Source organism: Blennius ocellaris, assembly GCF_963422515.1.
Source record: "Blennius ocellaris genome assembly, chromosome: 20".
NCBI lineage: Eukaryota > Metazoa > Chordata > Actinopteri > Blenniiformes > Blenniidae > Blennius > Blennius ocellaris.
Window position 1 is genome coordinate 10,437,544 of NC_137669.1, and position 21,205 is coordinate 10,458,748.

General features: G+C 42.6%; 1 protein-coding gene across 5 annotated transcripts; it reads right to left on the bottom strand.

Moving 5' to 3' along the window:
* Nucleotides 1–682: 682 nt before the first annotated feature.
* Nucleotides 683–17,114, bottom strand: LOC308145140 (cyclic AMP-responsive element-binding protein 5-like). Of its 5 annotated transcripts, XM_080516490.1 has the most exons (10): nucleotides 17,064–17,114; nucleotides 14,470–14,536; nucleotides 14,143–14,236; nucleotides 12,384–12,493; nucleotides 10,851–11,098; nucleotides 7,371–7,497; nucleotides 3,074–3,448; nucleotides 2,678–2,950; nucleotides 2,397–2,505; nucleotides 683–1,539 (listed from the first exon to the last, which is right to left on the bottom strand). In XM_080516490.1, exons 2-10 carry the CDS (start codon nucleotides 14,521–14,523, stop codon nucleotides 1,403–1,405), a joined length of 1,527 nt encoding a protein of 508 aa, XP_080372616.1. In that variant the 5' UTR covers nucleotides 14,524–14,536; nucleotides 17,064–17,114; the 3' UTR covers nucleotides 683–1,402. The 5 variants fall into 5 exon arrangements, with proteins under 5 accessions (XP_080372616.1, XP_080372618.1, XP_080372617.1 ...); XM_080516492.1 differs by lacking the exon at nucleotides 14,470–14,536 and having other exon boundaries at nucleotides 17,064–17,084; XM_080516491.1 differs by lacking the exon at nucleotides 17,064–17,114 and having other exon boundaries at nucleotides 10,851–10,963; nucleotides 14,470–15,288.
* Between the last annotated feature and the right edge of the window lie 4,091 nt (nucleotides 17,115–21,205).

The window sequence follows — 21,205 nt, forward strand, 5'->3', positions numbered from 1 at the left end:
TTCTACTGCTAATTCTAGGTTCCGTCACATGCTTTGATGGCGAAGAAGTAAACATTAAAGCCTGTTGGTCTTTTAGTGCTAGCTGGACACTGAAAGTGCATGTTCTTCATAGAAATTGATGGAAAGAGTCGCAATTATACTATATATATATATATATATATATATATAATTATATTTTGGGATCTATATGAATGCATTTTCTTTTTAATATGTAGGATCCTACTTATAAATCTGCAGGGCTCCCAACATAATCATGCACACGCAACGCAACACAACACACAAATGCAGCGAGTAGATACTCAGGATTTCAAGATGTCAGACATTAAAAGCTGTTTTGAAGGACTTCTCAATATTTTGCACCAAAGCCATGTTTATTCCTGTATTCTCCAAAACTCAGTCCTTAAGTGTGCAACAAATTACCTTCAATGATATGACTTATTCTATGTTCAAAGTTTTCAAATGTCATTTACAAATGAGGAAATCTTCAAGATGTCAGGTTTCTATGGTCTACAATCACTAACAAAACCGGTCACTAGGTGGCAGACTAGACCATAGTGTAAGTACAGGATTAAACTGGGAACCTTGATATGACGTCTTAAAGCGTCAGTTTCTTCCACCGTCATAACCTCGTCTATATAAGAATAAAGTGACAGATTTAACGACATGGAAACATACACAATGATACCAGAATAAGTGGTTTTATTTCAGCGTTAGATTTACAGCGATTGTCAGCATGTTTATAGTACAAAAGTGTCATTTAAGTGTAAATGAGTTGAAACTGACAAAGACTGAGGCATGAAGTGCAATTTACAGTTATCGTGTGACTCAGGGGAGTTATTTAAAAATTACAAAACACTTCCTATGAACACTGTACAGTCATGTTAAAATGCTTTTCCAACACAGTTGTGAATTTTGACTTTCAGTTAGAATACTCTGAAACGTTGTTTTTTTGTTTTCTTTTAAAAATAGACATTTCTGCTGCAGATTGATTTCTTGAAAAACTACTGTAAATTTTTACAACAAGCTTCCTGTGCTTCAAAGAAATATAAAGGAGAGGCTTTGTTTTTTTAAAAACTAGTGCAAGATAGAGAGCAAACCATCCCCACTTGTGTTATAGTTAATGTGTGAAGCCGGTAGGTTGCAGACGAAATTTCGACTGATGTAAACAGAAAAGAGGCATTTTCGACGTAAACAACATTCAGTTGCAGTGTCACCCTCATGGTTTTTTTTTTGTTTGTTTGTTTTTTTTTAACAAAGTTTTCAGAAAAGCTTATTGTTTTCACAACAGCATCTCTCAGGGTGTGTTTCTGATTCTCTCTCCAAGCCGGGAATCTAATTCCATGTTCGCAGTGGATTCTGGTTTTCCCCTATCCAGTTCAGTATTTCATCTAAAAGTTGAAGGCTAGTGTCCTGGGTGGGGGTCATGCTCTGTGTCGCCTGCAACTGTCGAGGAAGTGGAGATGCTGTTGTGTTGGATAGTCTGCAGATGGGAGCCAGGGTCTACAGGGGTGGGACTTCCTCCGGGGCTAACCCCTGCAGCTGGACACAGAGACAGCTGTCAAAGTCTGTGAGGGCTTGTTCTGTGAGGGCGGGTTTGCTAACACATGTGAGTAATTTAAAAAAAAAATTTTTTACATATAAATGAAAACTCATTGCAGTTCAGATTAAATGAAAAATATCTCTTTTATTTTAACAAATGAATACTGTACATACAGGTAAAAAGACAACAATAGAAATATATCAATATAACACATGCCAATGTTGCATCCCTTTTTGTTCTCTGAAGTTCTGAACATGCCTTCTTTCAATTTAGCCACAAGGTGCAGTATTTCATTACATACTTTCATGAGAAGGCCAGTTCCATCTGCAGTTCATCGTCAACTTCAGCCTGCATCAGGGATCAATATGGGCATGGTCTACTTCTTGTTTTCCTGCTGGGTTTGTGCAAGGCAAATTAGCCAATGCAAGAAGCATTGCATTCTAAATACCATCAAAGTGTGGTTCATCAAAATAGTGTGGCCGAAGACGGGGTAAACTATTCCTTTAAACGGAGAGTTAAGAGTGCAGTACTTTCCCCTCATTGGCTCTCTTTATGAGTAAAAGTGCATTGCTAATATTTGGAGACTGCAACATTACAAGCAGAGTTCATTTCTCACAAGCCGTTTAGCCCTGTAAGACACACTCGCAGGTCCCTGTTCGTGTACAAGAGTGCTTTGTCATCGCAAGTAAACCTGTGATCGTGGGATATTCCCTGATGTGCACATATAAGGTATAACGCGTGTGAATTATACCCAAAATGGTGGATGATGACGAATGCCAGACATCTGGAAAAGCAGGTGAGATTTCAAAACTGGGGGTGCAGAGTAGGGGGGGTGGGGGGGGTGGGGGTTACTCACTGGGGTACCCCTGCGCTTCTCTCTGCCGAGTGGTGACAGGACAGTCCTTGTGAGTGAGGAGAATCTGTTTCAGTTGCCCCACCTCTGACCTTAGAGATGTCACCTCGTTCTGAGAACACAGAGAAATGCTCAGCATCCATGATGTGCACACCCTGATGGTGTGTGTGTGTGTGTGTGTGTGTGTGTGTGTGTGTGTGTGTGTGTGTGTGTGTGTGTGTGTGTGTGTGTGTGTGTGTGTGTGTGTGTGTGTGTGTGTGTGTGTGTGTGTGTGTGAATCTCACCTGTAGCTGCAGATTTGTGTGCGTCAGCTCCTCGGCCTTCTTCTCCAGCGCCGACACCCACACTTTCCTCTTCTGTCGGCAGCGGGTGGCCGCGGCCCGGTTGCGCTCCAGGAACTTCTGCCGTCGCTCGTCGGGGTCCTGTTCCGCCGTCCTTCTGCGGCGATTGCCCCCTATTGCCAGGACTCCTCCGCCGCCACAGTTAGACCCTGCCTGCAGTGCATGTTGAGGGTGGGGCAGCTGGGAGGGGTGCATTTGTTGTGCAACTGGAGACAACTGCACACACAAAAACACATTTTTAGATGTATGTGTTTGTGCGTGAAGACGTTCATTTAAAAAACAAAAAAATTGAATTGAGAGATATAACACATAAAGTACTCTTTAAGATAATGATGTCACCTGTGATGGAGCAGAAAGTGGAGTTGCTGGTGATGACCCCTGGTGCAAATGCGAAGGCGGCGACTGGTGAGCGTGCGGGACGCTCCCCGACTGGTGGAGCTGGTGGTTGTTGGGGCTTCCCAGATGCTGTGGTGGAGGAGGAGCCTGGCATCGCTGGTGGTAGGTGATGGGTGGAGCTGGAAGCTGCGCATGATGGGGATGGTTGTGATGATGGGAGGGCTGGTGGTGGTGGTGGTGTTGCTGCTGCAAGGATGGCGCCTGGTGGCGCTGCAACATCATCTCCATCATATGACCCATTGGCGTTGCAGGGTTGTTGATGTTGATCATTTCTGGGTGGTGCTGTTGGTAGTGGTGGCCCATCGTCTGCTTAGATCTCTGGGTGGAGACCGAAATGAGAAATGAAGAGATTCGAGTTGACAATTGTTGTTTGTCATTTTGACTGATAGAGTTACTGACTGGATATTCCCACAGTGAAATAATCCAATAAAATCACCCATAGCTTTCTTTTTTTTTTCAAATTGTAATCCAACATGAGATGAAGTATTTTACTTTGACAGCAGAGCAGATTGTTCAGATGATTGAACTTATGTCGATGAATATTCTCATTGGTACCAGCGGCGTCTCAAAACAAACGCACAAACTGGACTTTTGTCTTTGAAGATGTTTCAGCTTCTTGGTTGATCAAAGGGGAGCGTTTCCTTTGGTATAGTATGTTGTATTATGAGTATAATGTATTTTGTACTTGACAGTGCACACAAAAAAAACCTTAAGTCATATCAAAGGGCCTTATAGAAGAATTTAGTCCATCATATATGCCACTTTATTGAACTTGGGGTCACACAATGCTAGAGCCAATCCAAGGTGACTATAGAAGGCAGGTTACACCCTGAACAGGACGACAGTTCATCAACCAGAGACACACACTCACATACACACCGACAGGCACTTTTAGAGCCACCGACAAGCCTTAAATGCATGTTTTGGTCTGTGGAAGAAAACCATACCATAGTACCCAAACAAAAACCAGAGGGAGAGCATGCAAACACCAGCCAAGTTCATGACAGCAGATCATCTCTGAATCAACAAGTCAGTTCAGGTTAAACAACCCACAGCTTCAGCAGCTATTGTTTGTGTATGAGGCCAAACAACACAAATAAAAGTTTTCTGAATCCAAACAATGGGGCCAGAGGCTTTGTCTGCTTTGAGGTTGTCAAAATTAAACCGATGCCATGTCAATCAAAACCATAAAAATTAAAAATTTGGATCGGACTTGGGGAAACTTACCGTTGCTTTTATTTTGAAAAGTAAAGCAGGAAAGGAGGACAGTGTTTGATGCACTGCAATGTTTTGATAAATCAGAGAATGCCGGTAGGTCCGCAGCCTTTTATTTATTTGAGGCAGTCTGTGTGGTAAAAAGTTACATTACTTCCCAAATGTGGCAAAATTTAGAAAGCAAATAGCTGAAAGTGAAATCTGTCACTTTCCTCCATGGTGACCATACCTCCTGACCACTCGCCTCCACCAAGACAAGTGTTGGTAAGAAGGACAATGTGTTCCAATAAATGCTGCCGTCTGCAGCTTGATACCTTCACACTTTATCATTCCTGTGTATCATCTGACTAAACAGACTGTATGAGCTAAATTAAACCTCATCTCACCTTTCTCCTACACTCAGCAGAGGAAAGAGAGAGAGGGAGAGGTCATGTTTGGAGCATGACATCACCCCCCCCCCTCCCACTCCTCCCGGGTAATTTTGCTATCTACCCCTGTTACGCAATATTTCTTTAAGAGAAGAAGTTGATTTTTTCTCTCTCCCTCTCTCTCTCACCATTCAGCTCTGAAAAAAAAAGAGGGAGCTCATTGAGTCTGTGCCAAGCATGAGGTCACTGAGCTGTCTGTGCCAGCTTTACCAGCCCGGCTGCCAGTCAAACACACACACACACACACACACACACACACACACACACACACACACACACACACACACACACACACACACACACTCACACACACACACACACACACACACACACACACGCACACGCTGAACAGGATGGGACACGAGTATTTCAGTTCTGTTTACTACATAGAAACACCCTGACACTGGGGCTGTCGATTACATCATGGGTCTCCTTGGCCTGGATGACACACCACTTTGATATTTCTGTCTTGGGCGATCAGTGAATGAAGACACAAAACTGTACATGAAACACTGATCCACTTGTTAAATGTTTGCTTTTCCACTTGAGCTGAGTGCAGCGTTACTGTACGACAGAGGCATGTTAATACCCCGACCGTGGCTTTAAAGAAGCAGAGTCCCGTCTTACACCTCGGAGAGGCAAATGAAAACCTTTGAAAATTCCAAATTCCAATAAGACTGTTGCGAGGAAGATGTCTCTGTGTCTGAGCGGGTGAATGTCTGTCTTCGCTGAAGGTGAATCTGACTTCTGGAGAGCTGACATTTGACCACGCGGCCGACACACTCGCAGAGGATTGTTAATGAGCTATCACGTGGTTTCAGGGTTAGGGTTAGGTAAGGGCCGAGTAGTGATGGTTAATGTGAGAGAGTAGAGAATGCATTATGTCACCCAGTATACTCACAAAGATTGAAGTACAAGTGTGTGTGGGAGGGAGAGAGAGTGTGTGTGTGTGTGTGTGTGTGTGTGTGTGTGTGTGTGTGTGTGTGTGTGTGTGTGTGTGTGTGTGTGTGTGTGTGTGTGTGTGTGTGTGTGTGTGTGTGTGTGTGTGTGTGTGTGTGTGAAGAGAAGAGAGGTTGAGATTTGAACCTGGGACCTGAGTGGCTGTGCAATCTGAAACCACTTTTCATTTGCCACTCTATATACAAGCTCTGTTACAAGAAGTCATAACCTATATGTGTGTGTGAGAAAGGGAGAGAGCGTGTGAGTGGACGCAACGCGATTTCACAGTTTTCGCTTTGAAGCTGCTTTTGATAGCACCCATGTATTTAACTATTTATGCTACATGCGCCCGGAGAGAGAAAATGCAAAATTCAAGAGTTGGGAGATTTAGAGCATGTTGACACAAGACAAATAAAAACAACCAAGAAAAGCCAGGGAGAGCTTGCAGATTGGGACTTTGTGTGTGTGTGTGTGTGTGTGCGCAGGGTTACACTCTGCTGCCTGTCTATCTTGATTAGGCCAAAGGCACCAGGTGAGGCAGGGTGTGTTTTCAGTCTTACACGACTAACATATCAACTTGCCAGTACAAGCAGCATCTTTGTAAAGTAACATTCTTGATAGTATTTAATGTCGCCTATCATAATTAAAAGAATAAAGTGTATTATCAGAATGCTTGTTTGATCTGCGGGGGGAAACATTGTTATTTTTCCAGGATGAAAAATAGAAGAAATGAGAATGATAAAGTAATGGAATAAAAACCAATGGATCTCCACAGTGTGTTTTTTCAGTTTTTTCTTCACAGTGTCTTTTCTGTTCAGAAGGTGCAAATATACGAATGTACACCAGATACATAAACACAAAGTTATGATGAATGTCTGACACTTAGAGAATAAATACAAAGGTTTCGCTCAGTCCTGACGTATCTTTATGAAAAGGATCGGACAATTGATTCAGTTTGTTTTCCATTGTATTATCAGAATAAAACCAAATTCAAGGTTGCTCTAGCTTTGAAACAATCTTGGTGGTTTTTCCTTCCATAAGCAAATGATTTCTTGTTGATTGCTTCACATTTACCATATCAGTAAATGCCCTCGTCTATTTCGAAATAAACTTGAAATCATGTACATTAATAAGCTCGGATTTTGAACCGTGAACAATAAATAATGATGTAGTTCACATTAAAAAGCAATGGTGTTGGCATCCGTTGTGGTTGTGAATTATGTGCAGGCTTATATTGATGCACGCAGGTGACGTATAGTGGACAAACTCTACTGATCTGATCCGCGACGGTCCTCGACGTGAAGCAGGAAGTGTTGTGTACTGGAGCTGGCACACCCGTTACACAAGACATCTGCTTCTCTTTCGAAAGAATAAAAATATTGACACAAAAATAACTTTGGTTGCGACAAAAAGAAAGCATTAGCGCGTGTGTACACGGAAGCGCAACTTTAAAGAGTTCCTCACAAGGTCAGGTCCATCTGGAGTTTGACACTTTTCATTAATTCATCCCGGAGAGCGAAGTGACTTTTTCTGTCAACCATGAATATTTCCGACCTTGACCACTTTGGCCATTATACCTGCGTCCATAAATCATGATGCATGCGTGTCTGAACGCGTGTGAGCCTGAGCGTGGCAAACGCCGCCTCCCCAGTACTTACAGTCATGTGCTGAGCAGATGCCCCTTGCATGGCGGGGTCTGGCAGGGTGCCAGGTAAGGAGGCTGCCAGGGGCTGTCTGTGTCTGTTCCGCATGTGGAGGAGGCAGGACAGAGGCCCGGGGACCGGCCTGTGGTCAGCCAAGCACAAAGACAAAGAGAGAGTCACGGCAGGAAGCGAGCACAAGCTACAATTTCACCGATCCAGTTTAAACGGCGATGACTGGGTGTTGATGGCCGGTGGGGGGAAAAAAAAGTGAGGATCCGTGTGAAATCTGTGCGATCGATAACTGAAACGGTTGCAGGTTTTCAGGCGTACAGGTAGAAACATCGTTTGAAAAAATACTGGATCACAAGGGTTGCGTTCGTCGACATTTTAAATATAGACAGAAAAAGGTCACAGCTGACACTGAAATCCAATATTAGAGTTTGAGTTGTAAAAATATTGCCCAGATAATTTTAGAGAAGTAAACAGAGTAATATTTCTTTCCGTGAAAATGGTGGCACTGGCTGGAATTTAGTCTGTGGTTTTGAAAAGCCGTAAAACATGTACAATTTACAACGATCTGACTGGATGCGACGCAGACTTCATACATTTAATTGGGCCTCGGATCTACAGAGGGAAACAGTCCCATAAAAGGTTGTTCACGAAAAGGTGCTATGTTTATTGTGGAGAAGATTAGGCTGTAGAACCAGACTGTGGCGTTGAACTTGTTAAATAACAGTAGCGCCCAATTTAAATTCCTCCGAGGTTCATTGTTTTGGGATGGAGGGAGGAATCTCAGAAAGGACGGGTCAAAACACTGGCGCTCCGACCCGAGCCCGTCGACGTGGCTGCAAATAAAGGAGAGACACTTCCAAAAATGTTAGTGGAAGTGAGGTAAACAGAAGAAGTAACAACAATTGAAAGATGTGGAAATAAAGTGACAACCTGGGTGGGAGGAGACTAGTTCAGGGATCTCAGTGTGGTGGTGGTGGGGGGGGGGGGGGGGGGGGGGGGTGCAGAGACCCGGGGTGCCATGTGCTGACCTAACCACTCTGGCCTGCCGCCAATCGGAGAGCGTGGGCCTCCACGCCTGCGCTGAGGTCACCAGCCATGATGTCATCACCGAATCGGGGGGAGGGGGGGGGGGGGGGGGGGGTGTATGCAACCCAGTTCAGCGTACGATGAAACACACACAAACCAAAACAGCGTTTTCCTAATGTAACCACAACAGTTCGACCGGGCCAACAGCCAGATGCTCGGAGACCAGGTCGCTATGGAAACCGGCGGTAAACACGACGGAAAACAGTCAGACACTCGATCCGCGGTTCACTTAGTAACACTTAGTGGGTTTCAACCGACTAGCATGGTGTCTAGATTCGGCTGGCATTGATTTATTGCGCTAAAATCGACTGTCAACTCTCCCTCCACCGTCCTGTCATGTCCTGTCTGGGCTGGACAGATGTTTGGAGCTTATTATGTCACGGACTTACTTCTGGTGCTTTGACTCATCTAATCAAGTGCAGAGATGTAACAGAGGCTTTGTTGATCCACAGTATCTGTTGCAGGCAGGAGTAATTCACCCCCACCCCACTTGAGAGTTGGGAAGAAGGATTTTATATAAGAGAATTATACATGTTACTATGTTTACTTTTTATGAAAAGCTGCCAAAACTAATTTTAAAAAAAGAGAGTGGAAACAATCTTCTTTGGGATTTGTGTGGGGAATTGAAGTGATTTTGATTCACAGTTCAGAGAAATCAAAGGAGGAACAGAAACCGAATTTGACTCATCAAACATCAAATATTTTCAGATTTGATTCAAGACTGCTAACTACTACAACACACATTTAAAAAAGAATTCCAAGTTAATTCAATTTATTTGGTTTGTGGTGGTTTAATGGTGGTCTCTGTGGGTCAGTGAATAAATCTCAGGGACCAAGAGAGAATAGAGAAGAAGTAAAAAAAAAAAAAAAGGAAACTAAAAAAAATCTAATAAGTGATTCTGTTTTTTCTATTATTATTTAAAACGAAGAATTTTTTTAATTTCTGAGATAAAACCATTAATGAAAAAGAAGTGATGCAAATCACAAAGCAAATTTTGAACTGAAATGTACTCACATATAAAATACTACACAACTGAAATGTGAATAAATATTAATAAAGGCAATTAACAGGAAAGTATAGTATTTAACGTTGTGAGGAATTTTGTAGAGAAAATTAAAAAAAACTCACTTTAACTGAAATCTAATAAAAGCAATGATAATAATTACATTTACTGAAATACTTGAATTTGATGAATTTCTGAATTTTATTTTTCAACAAAATTGATTTGGAGGTATAATGATATGGGGTGTTTCATGTGTGTTTAAAAAACAATAACAATATTTGTCTCAATTTAAGAATTAAATAAAGTTTATGTATAGATTTAAGAGAATGTCTAACAATACATTGTAGAACATTTCAAAGAAGAAAGCAGTACTTTGGTATGTTAATGTTTCTTTTTTAAATTATTATAATTTTTTATATATATTTATGATTAGTTACTAATAAAATACATATCAGTGAGGGACATATTTAAAATTAAATATACTTAATCACTATTAGAGAATTCCAGAAAATGTTATTGTTGTCCACAAAATTAATATGGAATTTTATAAACTTTCCATAATGATTGTGTGGAATGTAAAGTGACATTTATCATTGATAATCATATTGAGATTTAATTTTGGGATCCATGACTTTCATGGCCTTAAATTCATTTGAAATTGAAAATGATAAATCAATTGTTTTCAGACACTATAACCCACCCCCCCCCTTTTTTTTTTTTTTTAAACAAAAAAAACATCCCTCTACATGATAAACCCCCAAACTGGTATCCAGTGCATTACAGAGAAAACACTCAAACATGCAGCTTCCACACAGAAAGGTCCTGGATCGAAGCGTAGATGTTCTGGCTCTGAGGCGAGAGCACTAGACCGCTCGGTGTGTATGCATAACGATAAATTCTGTTGAGTGAGGGTCTACTGAGTTTCACAAACTCACAGCCGGACTGGGTGGGAGCAGCTGGTGGTGGTGGGATGAAAGACAGGAACTCTTCTAATCAGTCTGCTGAACGCGTGATAACCAGGGAGCCGTGGAAGCTGTCCAGGCGCTGAGAGACTCCAGTCGGAGTCTTGACAGACACAACAGAGACGGCGGCCGGGTCCCGAGGTGGGTAAAGTGAGTGGGATTGAGTGGCGGTTATGCACCAGTTGTTGCCCGTTTCTTTTGATTTGGTCTCTCTGTGAATTACTATTTGATCCCCCCCCCCCCTCCTTTCCTTTTTTCTCAGTTCATTATCATACTGATGAATTATGCAGAGAAATGCCAACAGGATGAGGTATGATACATCCAGAGAAAAGATGTGCCAAAAAAAATAGAATTAAAAAAAAAAAAAAAAAAAAGATTATGAAAATGGTGAAATAAGGGACTGATTAAGGTGAGATAACACGTGTACTCACCCTGAGTGTGTGAGGGCGGAAGGAGCCTGGGTGATGACTGATCCGGACTGGGCGGAGGACAGAGCCTGCTGGGCGGCCAGGCTGCAACTCGGGGCCATCATGGGGCCGTGGGTCTGCGGGTGACGTAAGGCATGGGTGTGCGGGTGATGCAGGGTGGGCTGCGGCTGCGGGTGCTGAGGCTGGTGCTGCAGCTGAAGCTGGGGTTTGAGCTGGTTCATGCACGATGACCCATTATGAGAAAGCGTCTGCTGGTGGGGGGGGGGTGGACAAGAACGACAAACAGCTGGGACCACTTTGACCTTGTGAGGCAGTAACTTAGTGACACGTGTGTGTGTGTGTGTGGTGTGGCTATGTATGTGTGTGTGTTTAGGTGTTTGATGACTGGCTGTTTAATTTACAGGCCTGAATGTGATCGCCTGGTGTGTCTTTCCTGCAGCAGGTCAGATATCTGCGTTGGGTCCGACTGCTTTCATCTCCCTCGCAAACAAGTGTCACTCGGAACGCGAAGCTGACGGACCATCGCAAGCAAACCGCAGCTCTCAAACACAAATCTGCATTTGCATGTCATTTGTACATTGTTCTACTCTTAAAAAGTATCAGTGTTTGGATTTTCTTACTCCTCTTTAGTAGATTTCTCAGGTATTTGCTTTGAGTCCCGACACAAATGTCTGGACCCGCTACTCCTTAAATGACTAAAGCCATTGTGTTACTTGTGCTACATTTTTTTTAGATGATGATTCAGATTTGCAGTAAAAGGATTCATGGAGTTAATCGTATTGAAACTGCAGAAGTCGAGAGATTTAAAAGTGATTCACTTACGTCAATAATGACACAGAAACATGTGGAGCATTCCAATTTTGTTTCTCGTCCAAAATAAAAAGACATTTTTTTTCAAAAAGTTAAAAATGTACCCTGCAGACCGATAACCTTTTTCTTATTCTATTCTAACGGTTGAATCTCGAGACTCCCTGTTTCTGTTTCAGCCATTAAAGTTCACTCAAAATTTAAACTGACCTCGTCGTGTTTTATATGAGATTGAGCCCAGTTTTCATCTGCTTCATTTATCTTTTGAAAATTACCTTCACTGTCAAAGCTATCATAAAAGTTTGAACGTGTGCACATACGATTATAACAATGGCAATCATCCGTGTACGTACACAGAAACACAGATGTATGTGCATCGCCTTTATAACCATACTTGAGAACCCTCACATTTCTTTCACTCGTCTTAAAACTAATATTTAGAATGGATTTGAAGTGGCACTTTAAACTGAGATGAGATTAGCAAAGCATGTGCAGGAATCCTGGGATTTGAGAGAATTGTGAAAATGGACAACACTGCTGAGTTTTGAGCCTTTGGCACCATATGTGATGATATTATACACCGCATTTAAACCGAAGACCTAAAAACAAGTTAGATTATGTCTGTTTTGAACATCAACAGACGAAAGGTAATTTTCCCAAATGTGTGGAAATGAATATATTTAAATATTTTCCCCCTATTTTTGTTTGTTATTTGAAAAGAATATATACCTGTTTGTTGTTTTCTTCTTCTTGTGCTTGCAGAAACTCTTCCTCTATCTCCTTGAACAGTCCAACCTCATCACAGTTCTGCAAAAATCTGGTAGGTGTCGGAGTCTGGTCTAAAAGCACAACAACCACATGGGCATGGACACAGAGGAGAGGAGATAAGTGAAAAGAATAGCACACGCTCGCCGCAATCTTTTCCCACCAAAAACCCTCTCTGGCGGTGCTTTCTTAAGTCCAGGTAGCGATGCAAAGAGAGGAAACAAGTTTTCTCCTCGCCTTGTTCTGCACGTCTGATAACATCAGTCTGCCTCTGGAAGCCGTCTGAACATGCCGGGGTCAAAGGTCAGCGGCGCTTTTTGTTTTGACATGAGATTTCCTGCAGGAGGCGTGGCAGGCTGCAGGACAAGGAGGCGCAAGAGGAAGCCTCCTCTCAGCTGAGATCCCATGAGCATCCAGACAGACAGCCGTTTCCAGGGCAACAGAAATCGTCACCAGAGAGCAGTTTGGCCACGACACAATGCAGTCGATGGCTCACGTTGAAGAGATATCAACCATGATCAGCATTTTATGTGTTATATTTACAAGATTACAGTTCTGATGTGTATTGTCTTATCTTATCTTATGCTCAAATTAGTTTTTTGTGTTTTTTTTCTCAGAATGCTGCGAAACTCTTCATTGGTCTTTGTGTTTTGAAACAAAATATATTTGCCCAGGACCAGCTGCAAACTATATCAACAAGAAAAATAACATATGTTTTTAGCTAAGGAATGAATGATAAAATGTATTCAATGTATTGAAAAAAAAAACACAAACTGTATTAATAAGATGTTGCATGATATGATTCATATTTTCTGCCGCCAGAGAAAATCAGAGATGAGAGAAACGTTTAGAATAAATATGGTCTATTATGACATATTTTTAAACAGAGTGATTCCTCAAAACATGTTCTTATAGAGCAAATTGGACCCAAAAAGTTGACAGAAGAACAAAAGTTTTTTGTTTTTTTTTACTTTTACATTTGGAAGCTATTTTGGAAATGTAATTTTTTACAGCTATATGTAAATGTTTGTCTTCTTCACATTATACGGGGGAAAAAAAAGTTACCATAATGCAGATTAATCATCATGAACTTGATGGATAATTATTTCTGTGTATCTTTCCAGTACGTAAACGATACAGAAAAAACAAAACTGCCGTGATGTGTAAAGGCAACTGTTCCGCTGACTTAATCCATATTGTCTATTTGATTATCTACGTTCACAGAAAGAGTGAAATCTTCTCGCGCGCTTTCGGTCGACACATTTTGGAGTCGGAGGGGATCACCAGCGATGCCGATTATCTGTGCGTTCGGTCTAATCTGATGGAGTCCAGTGTGCAGGCTGCAACGTGAGCAGCTTTGTTTCACCGCACAGACTATCTGAGGGAAGGAAGCCTGTATCCAGGTTATCTGATTTCATACTGAATAACATATCGTCATCATTTTTTCATCAAGCACTGATCCCGAAAAGGGGGTCACCACACACGTGGGCCAGGAGAGCAGCTGAACTGAGTGACATATAGCAAGTCCAAGTAGTGAAAACGAAAAAGGGAAAAAAAAACAAAAGAAGAGAGAGAGAGAAGAGGGCTGTGTGGTCACGGGGTGGGGAGGGATCATAAAAGAAGGCATGCTAATTAAAAGTTAAAAAAAAAAAAAAAAAAAAAAATGTCCACGGGGGTGAGACAATCTGCTTTTTCTCGCTTTCGATTGGAGAGCCGGCCTCACCTGTGAAAGCTGCGTCCGTCTTTATGGAGGGGAACTTGAGCGTCATCTCATGCTTGTGCCTGTGGATGGCCAGATGCTCCTCCGACTGGAAACGCTGCAGCACGTGGACAGAGTGAGAGAGACGTGAAGGGACGCTCGCAGCTGCATGACACGGAGGACGGCTTCCATCGCTTCACCGACTCATCACTCACGAGTCTTGTGAATTATGAACCTTTCAAGCTATTTCATTCATGTATTATTCTTATTAATATTCTTATTATTACTATTACTACTACAACTGAGCTTCATGACGTTCCCACCCAGAAGTATTGAAAGCCGGGAACAGACCTGAGAGCAGCCCGGGGCGCCGCACACATAAGGCCTGTCCTGTTTGTCATTCATGTCATACACAAGCCTGCACAAACACAAGAAGAGAGAACAACATGTCAACATGCAGCCCGCCTCGCGCCGCCTCGCTCCGACCGCGGCTCCGACGAGTTCCTTCACAACGCAGCCTGTCAGTTCCCCGCTTTGTGTTCACGCAGAGACAGTGCCGGAGCGCTACGTGACCGTCCATTGGGGCCTTTATTGTGGACGCCGTGCGTAATGAGATAGTCGTCACAGATGATGGACGTCTCACTCCGGAGACACAACGCTGTCTTGAGGAAAATGATCCCTTCGGTGCCGGCGGGAGGGCAACAGTCTTAGTCTGTGAGCACATTGCTGCACACTGTCGGCCTTCATTTTATATTAGGACAAATACTATAATACGCACAATATGTTGGGGGTGTTTTTTTTCCCTTCCGTTTCAGCCTTTCATTAATCCTCACTAATAACATGTGCGCACCGGAAGAGCATCAAAGTCTCACACAATCCTCATCTGTACTTTTCATGGTTATTATGGAGAAAATGACTCAGTGTGTAGTTGTATCTTCCTACGATTAGGCTTTCATTAGGGCGTCGGTTGATAAATACAAAGGTGATGACAGGATTAATGCTCACCAAGCAAACATCGGATGAACGTTATCAGCAAGTATCAGAATTGATTACAATGACAGACCAGCACTAACCCCTATTTGACCCAGTCAGCCCATCTTTAGGGTGTATTGAGCGTCTGATGGGGGCTAATTATGACTTATTTGAAGTGCTACTGCTGCGAGCCCCTCATTTTCCTTTGAAAGCAAAGTGGAAAACCATTGACCTCCCTGACCCCAGGCATTCCTCTAAGATGTGTGTCTCCAAACAAGTTTCAGAGAAAGAAAGGGCCCGCGGGTCAACGGGGGTGACGCTTCTCGCTCTCCAGCCGAGAAGCAGGAAGTCGACTCGATCAAGAAGTACATTCAGTGTCGTTCGCCCCCCCCCCCCCCCCCCCCCCCACCAGTGAAAGATGACAGCTGTGAAGGAGCGTATTCACAGGTACACGCAGTCGCTGAAACTTTGGGTTTGCGTGAGCGGAGTGAGCGAGCAGAGTGGGACCTGATGTTATGGGAAAGAGTGAGAACTAAAGAGAGGAGTCAGGAAAGAGAGGGCAAAAGTACATGCTTCCATAAGAAATGGAAAGAGCGGGGGGTGGGGTGGGGTAGGGGTGGGGGGGGGTGGGGGGTGATGGAGAGAGGGGAATGGAAAGGGCAAGTGGCAGAGAGAGAGAGAGGGAGAGAGAGAGAGAGAGAGAGAGAGGACACAATGAATGGAAGAGAGAAGGAATGAGGGTGGGAGCCAGCGGAGGGAGGGCTGTACTTCAGCTGACTCCTGACAGGTTTGATACCTGCCTCAGCCCCCATTTTCCAACCCTGGCAAGTCGAGGTGACTTCATAGGTGTGTGTTGGTGCATGTGCGTGTGTGTGTGTGTGTGTCATGTTTGTTTGTTACAAAATGAAAGCGGCAAGCCAGTGTCCACACAGCGACAATCACATGTGGATAAACAAATGGACATCAACACAGATCATTTCTGATTTTTCAGTGAAAGAAACAGAAGGTTTCAAACTTTCATGCGACCGAAGGCTTCAGTTTACAGCCTTTTGTGACGTTGTCAACACTTGAGATATTTCTTTGTCGTTATTTTAAATCCCGGCTGTTTATTTCATTGTCAAACTGTCCAACCTCCCTGTTTTCCCGGTACGAGATTAGCAGACTCAGCACATTTCCAGCAAAACCTTCTGTCAGTCAGTGGTGACATCAATGCGTGATGACGTCACCAACAATGCACAAATCCAACAACAGACCAGACAACATGTTGTCATTTTTAAGACGGATTATTGTCCTTGTGGCAGTTATATTAGACGTCTTCCCGCCTTATTCGTCTATTATTGCTCGACCTCGATCAGCCCAGCAACGAGAATGAATGAGATCTTACACGTCCAACTTTTTTATTATCACTTGTGCTTGTGAACCATTTTGACTATCCAGCTAAAAGAGTTGCTAAATCTCGCTTACTCACAGCTTCTTAAAAGTTACAATTTCCCGGGTGGATGAATCATGACAGCAGCATCAGATCGCGCGGACATGAAACTCAGACACAAATCAAACCACGTCCCAGAAACATGTGTTTGATTTTCAGTTCCTTTTGCGTAAAAAAAAACATTAAAAAAATAATGATAATAATATTAACAAAAAACAACCTGTTGGAGTCATAAACAAGCCCCGCACAGCTGTATGGCGAGTGCTGTCACACCCCCCTAAATAGACAGGAGCGCTCAGTCCGTCCGCCCGGTGGTGATGAGACTCCACCGGGACACCGAGCCAGAAAAAAAAAAAAAGTTTCCAGCACCGTTACACACGCCGACAAAAATATATATATATAAAAAAAAGAAGAAGAAAGAAAGAAAGGAAAAGAAGACAAGTCACAAGCTCACAAGTATTTTCGGCAGCCCGAGCGCGGCGACGGCAGAAAGGAGCCGGGCTGAAAGTTTTGTGAATGAGAGTAAACGCGGAGGCTTACCTACCAGTGTAGAAGGGACGAGCGGCGCTCCGCGGAGGAACCACGTTGGACTGGAGCGAGATTACAATACGTTCTATTTACAGAAGCATTACATCACCCCGCCGGTGACGTCACGTGGGATTCCTGAACTTCTAAATCATTGCGGTCGTACGGAGGGAGAGGGGCGAAGGCGGGGGGGAAAGGGGAGGGGGGGGCGGGGCTACCGCGCCGGCCGGTAGGGGGACGGGAACGGAACGGAACGGGACGGGACGGGACGAGACGGGGCAGAAAAGCATGGTGGTGGTGGACCTGGACTGACAAAGCAGAGAAATGCCACTTGACGAGACGCGGGGCAGACGGGGTGGAAGGACGACACCCACTTTTTTCTTTGCTTCTTTTTTAGTGACGACTCGAAGCGGGACGCTCCGGTGGATATAACGAACTCACTCGTCAAAATGAGGAACAGCTGCAAGTTTTTGTTCTTGTTTTTGTTTTTTTTTAAATAATTACTCATTGAATAAAAACTTTAAAACAATAAAGTTACATAAAAAAGTTGCAGGGAACTAACTATAAATGCGCAAGTGGTGGAGAGAAAGTAGGTCACATTTTATTACAGGCATATGTCCCATTTACTTTGCCAGAAAGTGAAACTTGACGCCGAAATACTATCATGATAAGACTTGCCTTATATAGCAGGTGTAGTAGTGATAATAAGAAGGTATTAATGGAGCTACAACGAATAACAATGACAACTATATATCTATATCTATATCTATATCTATATCTATATCTATATCTATATTTATCTATCTATCTATCTATCTATCTATCTATCTATCTATCTATCTATCTATCTATCTATATAGATATATATAGATATATATTTACATACAGAGAGAGATATTACGATTACATTATTTACAGAATACAACAACTCCTACTGATCCTTATGAATAATAATAATAATAATAATAATAATAAATTGCTTATTAGATACACAATTTTAAACACAACTATATTGGCATAGCCCATTTCAACAACAAGCCAAAAAGTGCTTTACATCAACAAACATGAACAGCAACAAAAATACAAATAGAATTATCCAAAATATAAACAAGAACAGACAAAAAAAATGGAACAGTATAATAAGTTAATTCAATATAAGAGACGCTATTGCTTTGTTATAAAGCAAACTGAAAAGTCTCCAGCCATCATTTACAAGAACTCAGCTTAGGAGGCATTCTGCAGGTTTCTGAGAGTTTGCTCTATATATTTATTGAATGAAAACGGAAATCTTCATGTTTTGTACTCTGAGGGAAACAAATCCAGGGCAAAGACCCGAGAACGGGAGTGATGGGGTTGATTTATTTTATTATCTTTGTTAATACTGCAATAGTCTATATTTTTTATTTTTTTTATTTTGCGAGACCGAATCACACAACCTCACTTGTTTACTAATTTTTTTTTTGCATTGAATGAGAAATTAATTAATAATTATTAATTTAATTAATGAATAATTAAACAATAGGCTGACAACAATAAGCAACACATTGACACTTCATTTGTTCTTCTCATGTTCCAGTTTCACACACACACACACACACACACACACACACACCACACACACACACACACACACACACACACACACACACACACACACACACACGTTGCGAAAAACTCAACATGTTCGCCATCAAAGATGGAAGAGAAGTACAAAGTATAGTATAACACTGAGACAGACATTGGGTCACATTACTGTACTCCACATGTACTTGTGGCCTCGGTGTGTAATGCAATATCAAAAGTGATGATCAAAGCAAGAATCTCTCTGTTTTGCCTTTGAGAATCTGTTACAGTAGTTACTTGTAAGCAGGTATCATTACTTCTTAGACATTCAAGGTATTCAGGCTAATATAGTTGAATCATTTCAAGTAATCCAGAGTGATGTTACCTCAAAAGAAAAAAATGTCACTGTCATTAACATGAACTAAGCCACGGAGTAATATCTGGACCATGTTTGGTCAGGTTTTCCGGTCCTCCAGCTGGTCTGGAGTTGAACTCGGAGCTCTGGTTTTGTTGTGGTTGAAGTGTGAACTGGGACCAAGCCCCTCTTACTCATCATCCACCAATGGCCCGAAAGTATGCAAATTCTGGGAGGCATGGCAACATGTGGAAACAGGAAGTTGTGATGATGTCATTCTGTGTTTTGAGCTCTTCTGCAGTCTGGATGTGAATCACCACGCTATATTTTAAGTGGAGATAAGGGATGTTTTACAGCGCATGTACGTGCCTGAGATGACTGCACAGCTACACTGAACTGGGTATGACGGCAGCCAGGAAGTCTCTGGCTGGTGCCCTGGAGGAGAGACAATGCCACGAGGATTATAACTACCTCCATAACTCAGGCCGGTCTACCAGCCATTACCATCTGGCATCTTCAACCTCGGCGCGACTTTTAACAGCCAGTCTGGGAGCTTTGGAGAGCTGTCTCCTAAGGGCCTGACGTCACACTGTCTTTCAAAATATGGTGTTTCTGGTCAAAGGTTGAACAAACCTACTGACCTCAATCTCCACATCGAACTCGCTTTGATTACAAAACACATCTGGCAACGCCGCCAAACTGTGCTCACATGATACCAGCGTGTGTCAAAATACTCATTTCAATTTAGCAAAAAAATAAAAATAAGTATAATAACAAACACACTTTGAAATGTATTTAAGTATACACATGTAATGTTTAAAGCACAATTACATGCAATGTTTATGGGTTAAGATAAAGCCTCAGGGCTCAGGTGATGGTTAATTGAATTGAGTGTTCAGTATAAGAGATAGGATGACATTTTCAACCATTTTCGAGGATACAGAGTCATAGGAAATCGTACTTGTTGGACAATTATGTGATTTTTACCGACCTCTATTTAACCTGCAGGCTACTGTTAAGTTCCCTGGCTGTGGGCTACAGGGTGTGCTACGCCTGGGTGATAGAGTGCATTATGTCTGAGCATTCATCCATCCATCTTCTATGCCCAGTTTATCCAAGATAGGTTATCAGGACGCTGGAACCTGTTTTTGCTGATTGTAAGCACGGAGCAGGAACTCGTCAGGGCCAACGTAGACTTGCTTTTGCTTTCACACACCCCAGGAGCAGGGGACAATTTTCAGTGACCAAATAAACGTCATTGGATTGGGGAGAACATGCAGACTGCAAACTCCTCCGTGGGTCTTCTGTGACGAAAGAGAGTACAAACCACCACCACCTGTCTTTTATTTTGCTCAGCTTGCGCTGCATAATGAGTGTCAACTGTGATTGCATGTTTGCCATCACACATGTTTTAAAGAAGCTGCTATTCACAAAATTAAAATGCCACCGTGTGCCACCCACAAACCTCCACTAAGATGAGCTCACACACAGTGTGAACTCTTCCCGGATCCTCTCTTGTCTCCCTCACTTTTCACAACACATGCTACCACTTCTCCTTTTGTGCAAATGCTGCTGGGGAGCTGCGTCATTATCACCGTTTCTGATACACCATGTGTGTGTAATGAGTGTGCTTATGTGTGTTTCTTCATGTTTTGGGTGTAAGAGAGAACATCTGTATTGAGCTGATGAAGTCACTGAGGTTCTGCAGTGTACATGTGTGAACAACTGCGCACTGGTGATGTCATGAGGTTCGTTCAAGTGTATTTTCTTATGGTGATTGTTGCAGCAGCAGCAAATCGTTGAGTATTTTCAGTGTTATGTATGGTATTTTGACTCACGCGGATGGAAAGCACTTGGAAAAAGAAAAAGTGTGCTCCCAGGGTCTTGGTCTGTTTGCTGAAGTCTCTGGCTGCTGGTTTATGACAGACCATTTTAACGCTCGATTAACAGGTCCAACACAGGCCAGCCGGCCCTGGTTAGCCAACCTCAGTGATTTAAGGACATTCTCCTCTCTCTGGGAGCCTCAGACATACACATAGCGACATAGTTCTCCCTTCGCCACCGAGCCATTATTAGGTAACATTAATCTATGAACTTTATGGGTGTAATAGATTCTGTGGTCGGTGGGTTATGAAAGATTTCTTTCAAATATATATTGACACACAGCTCTGTCATGGGTCTAATTTAAAGCCATAGCAAGTTGAAGTGTTGATTTAAAATAACAGTTTTTTTTCTTGGCAGCC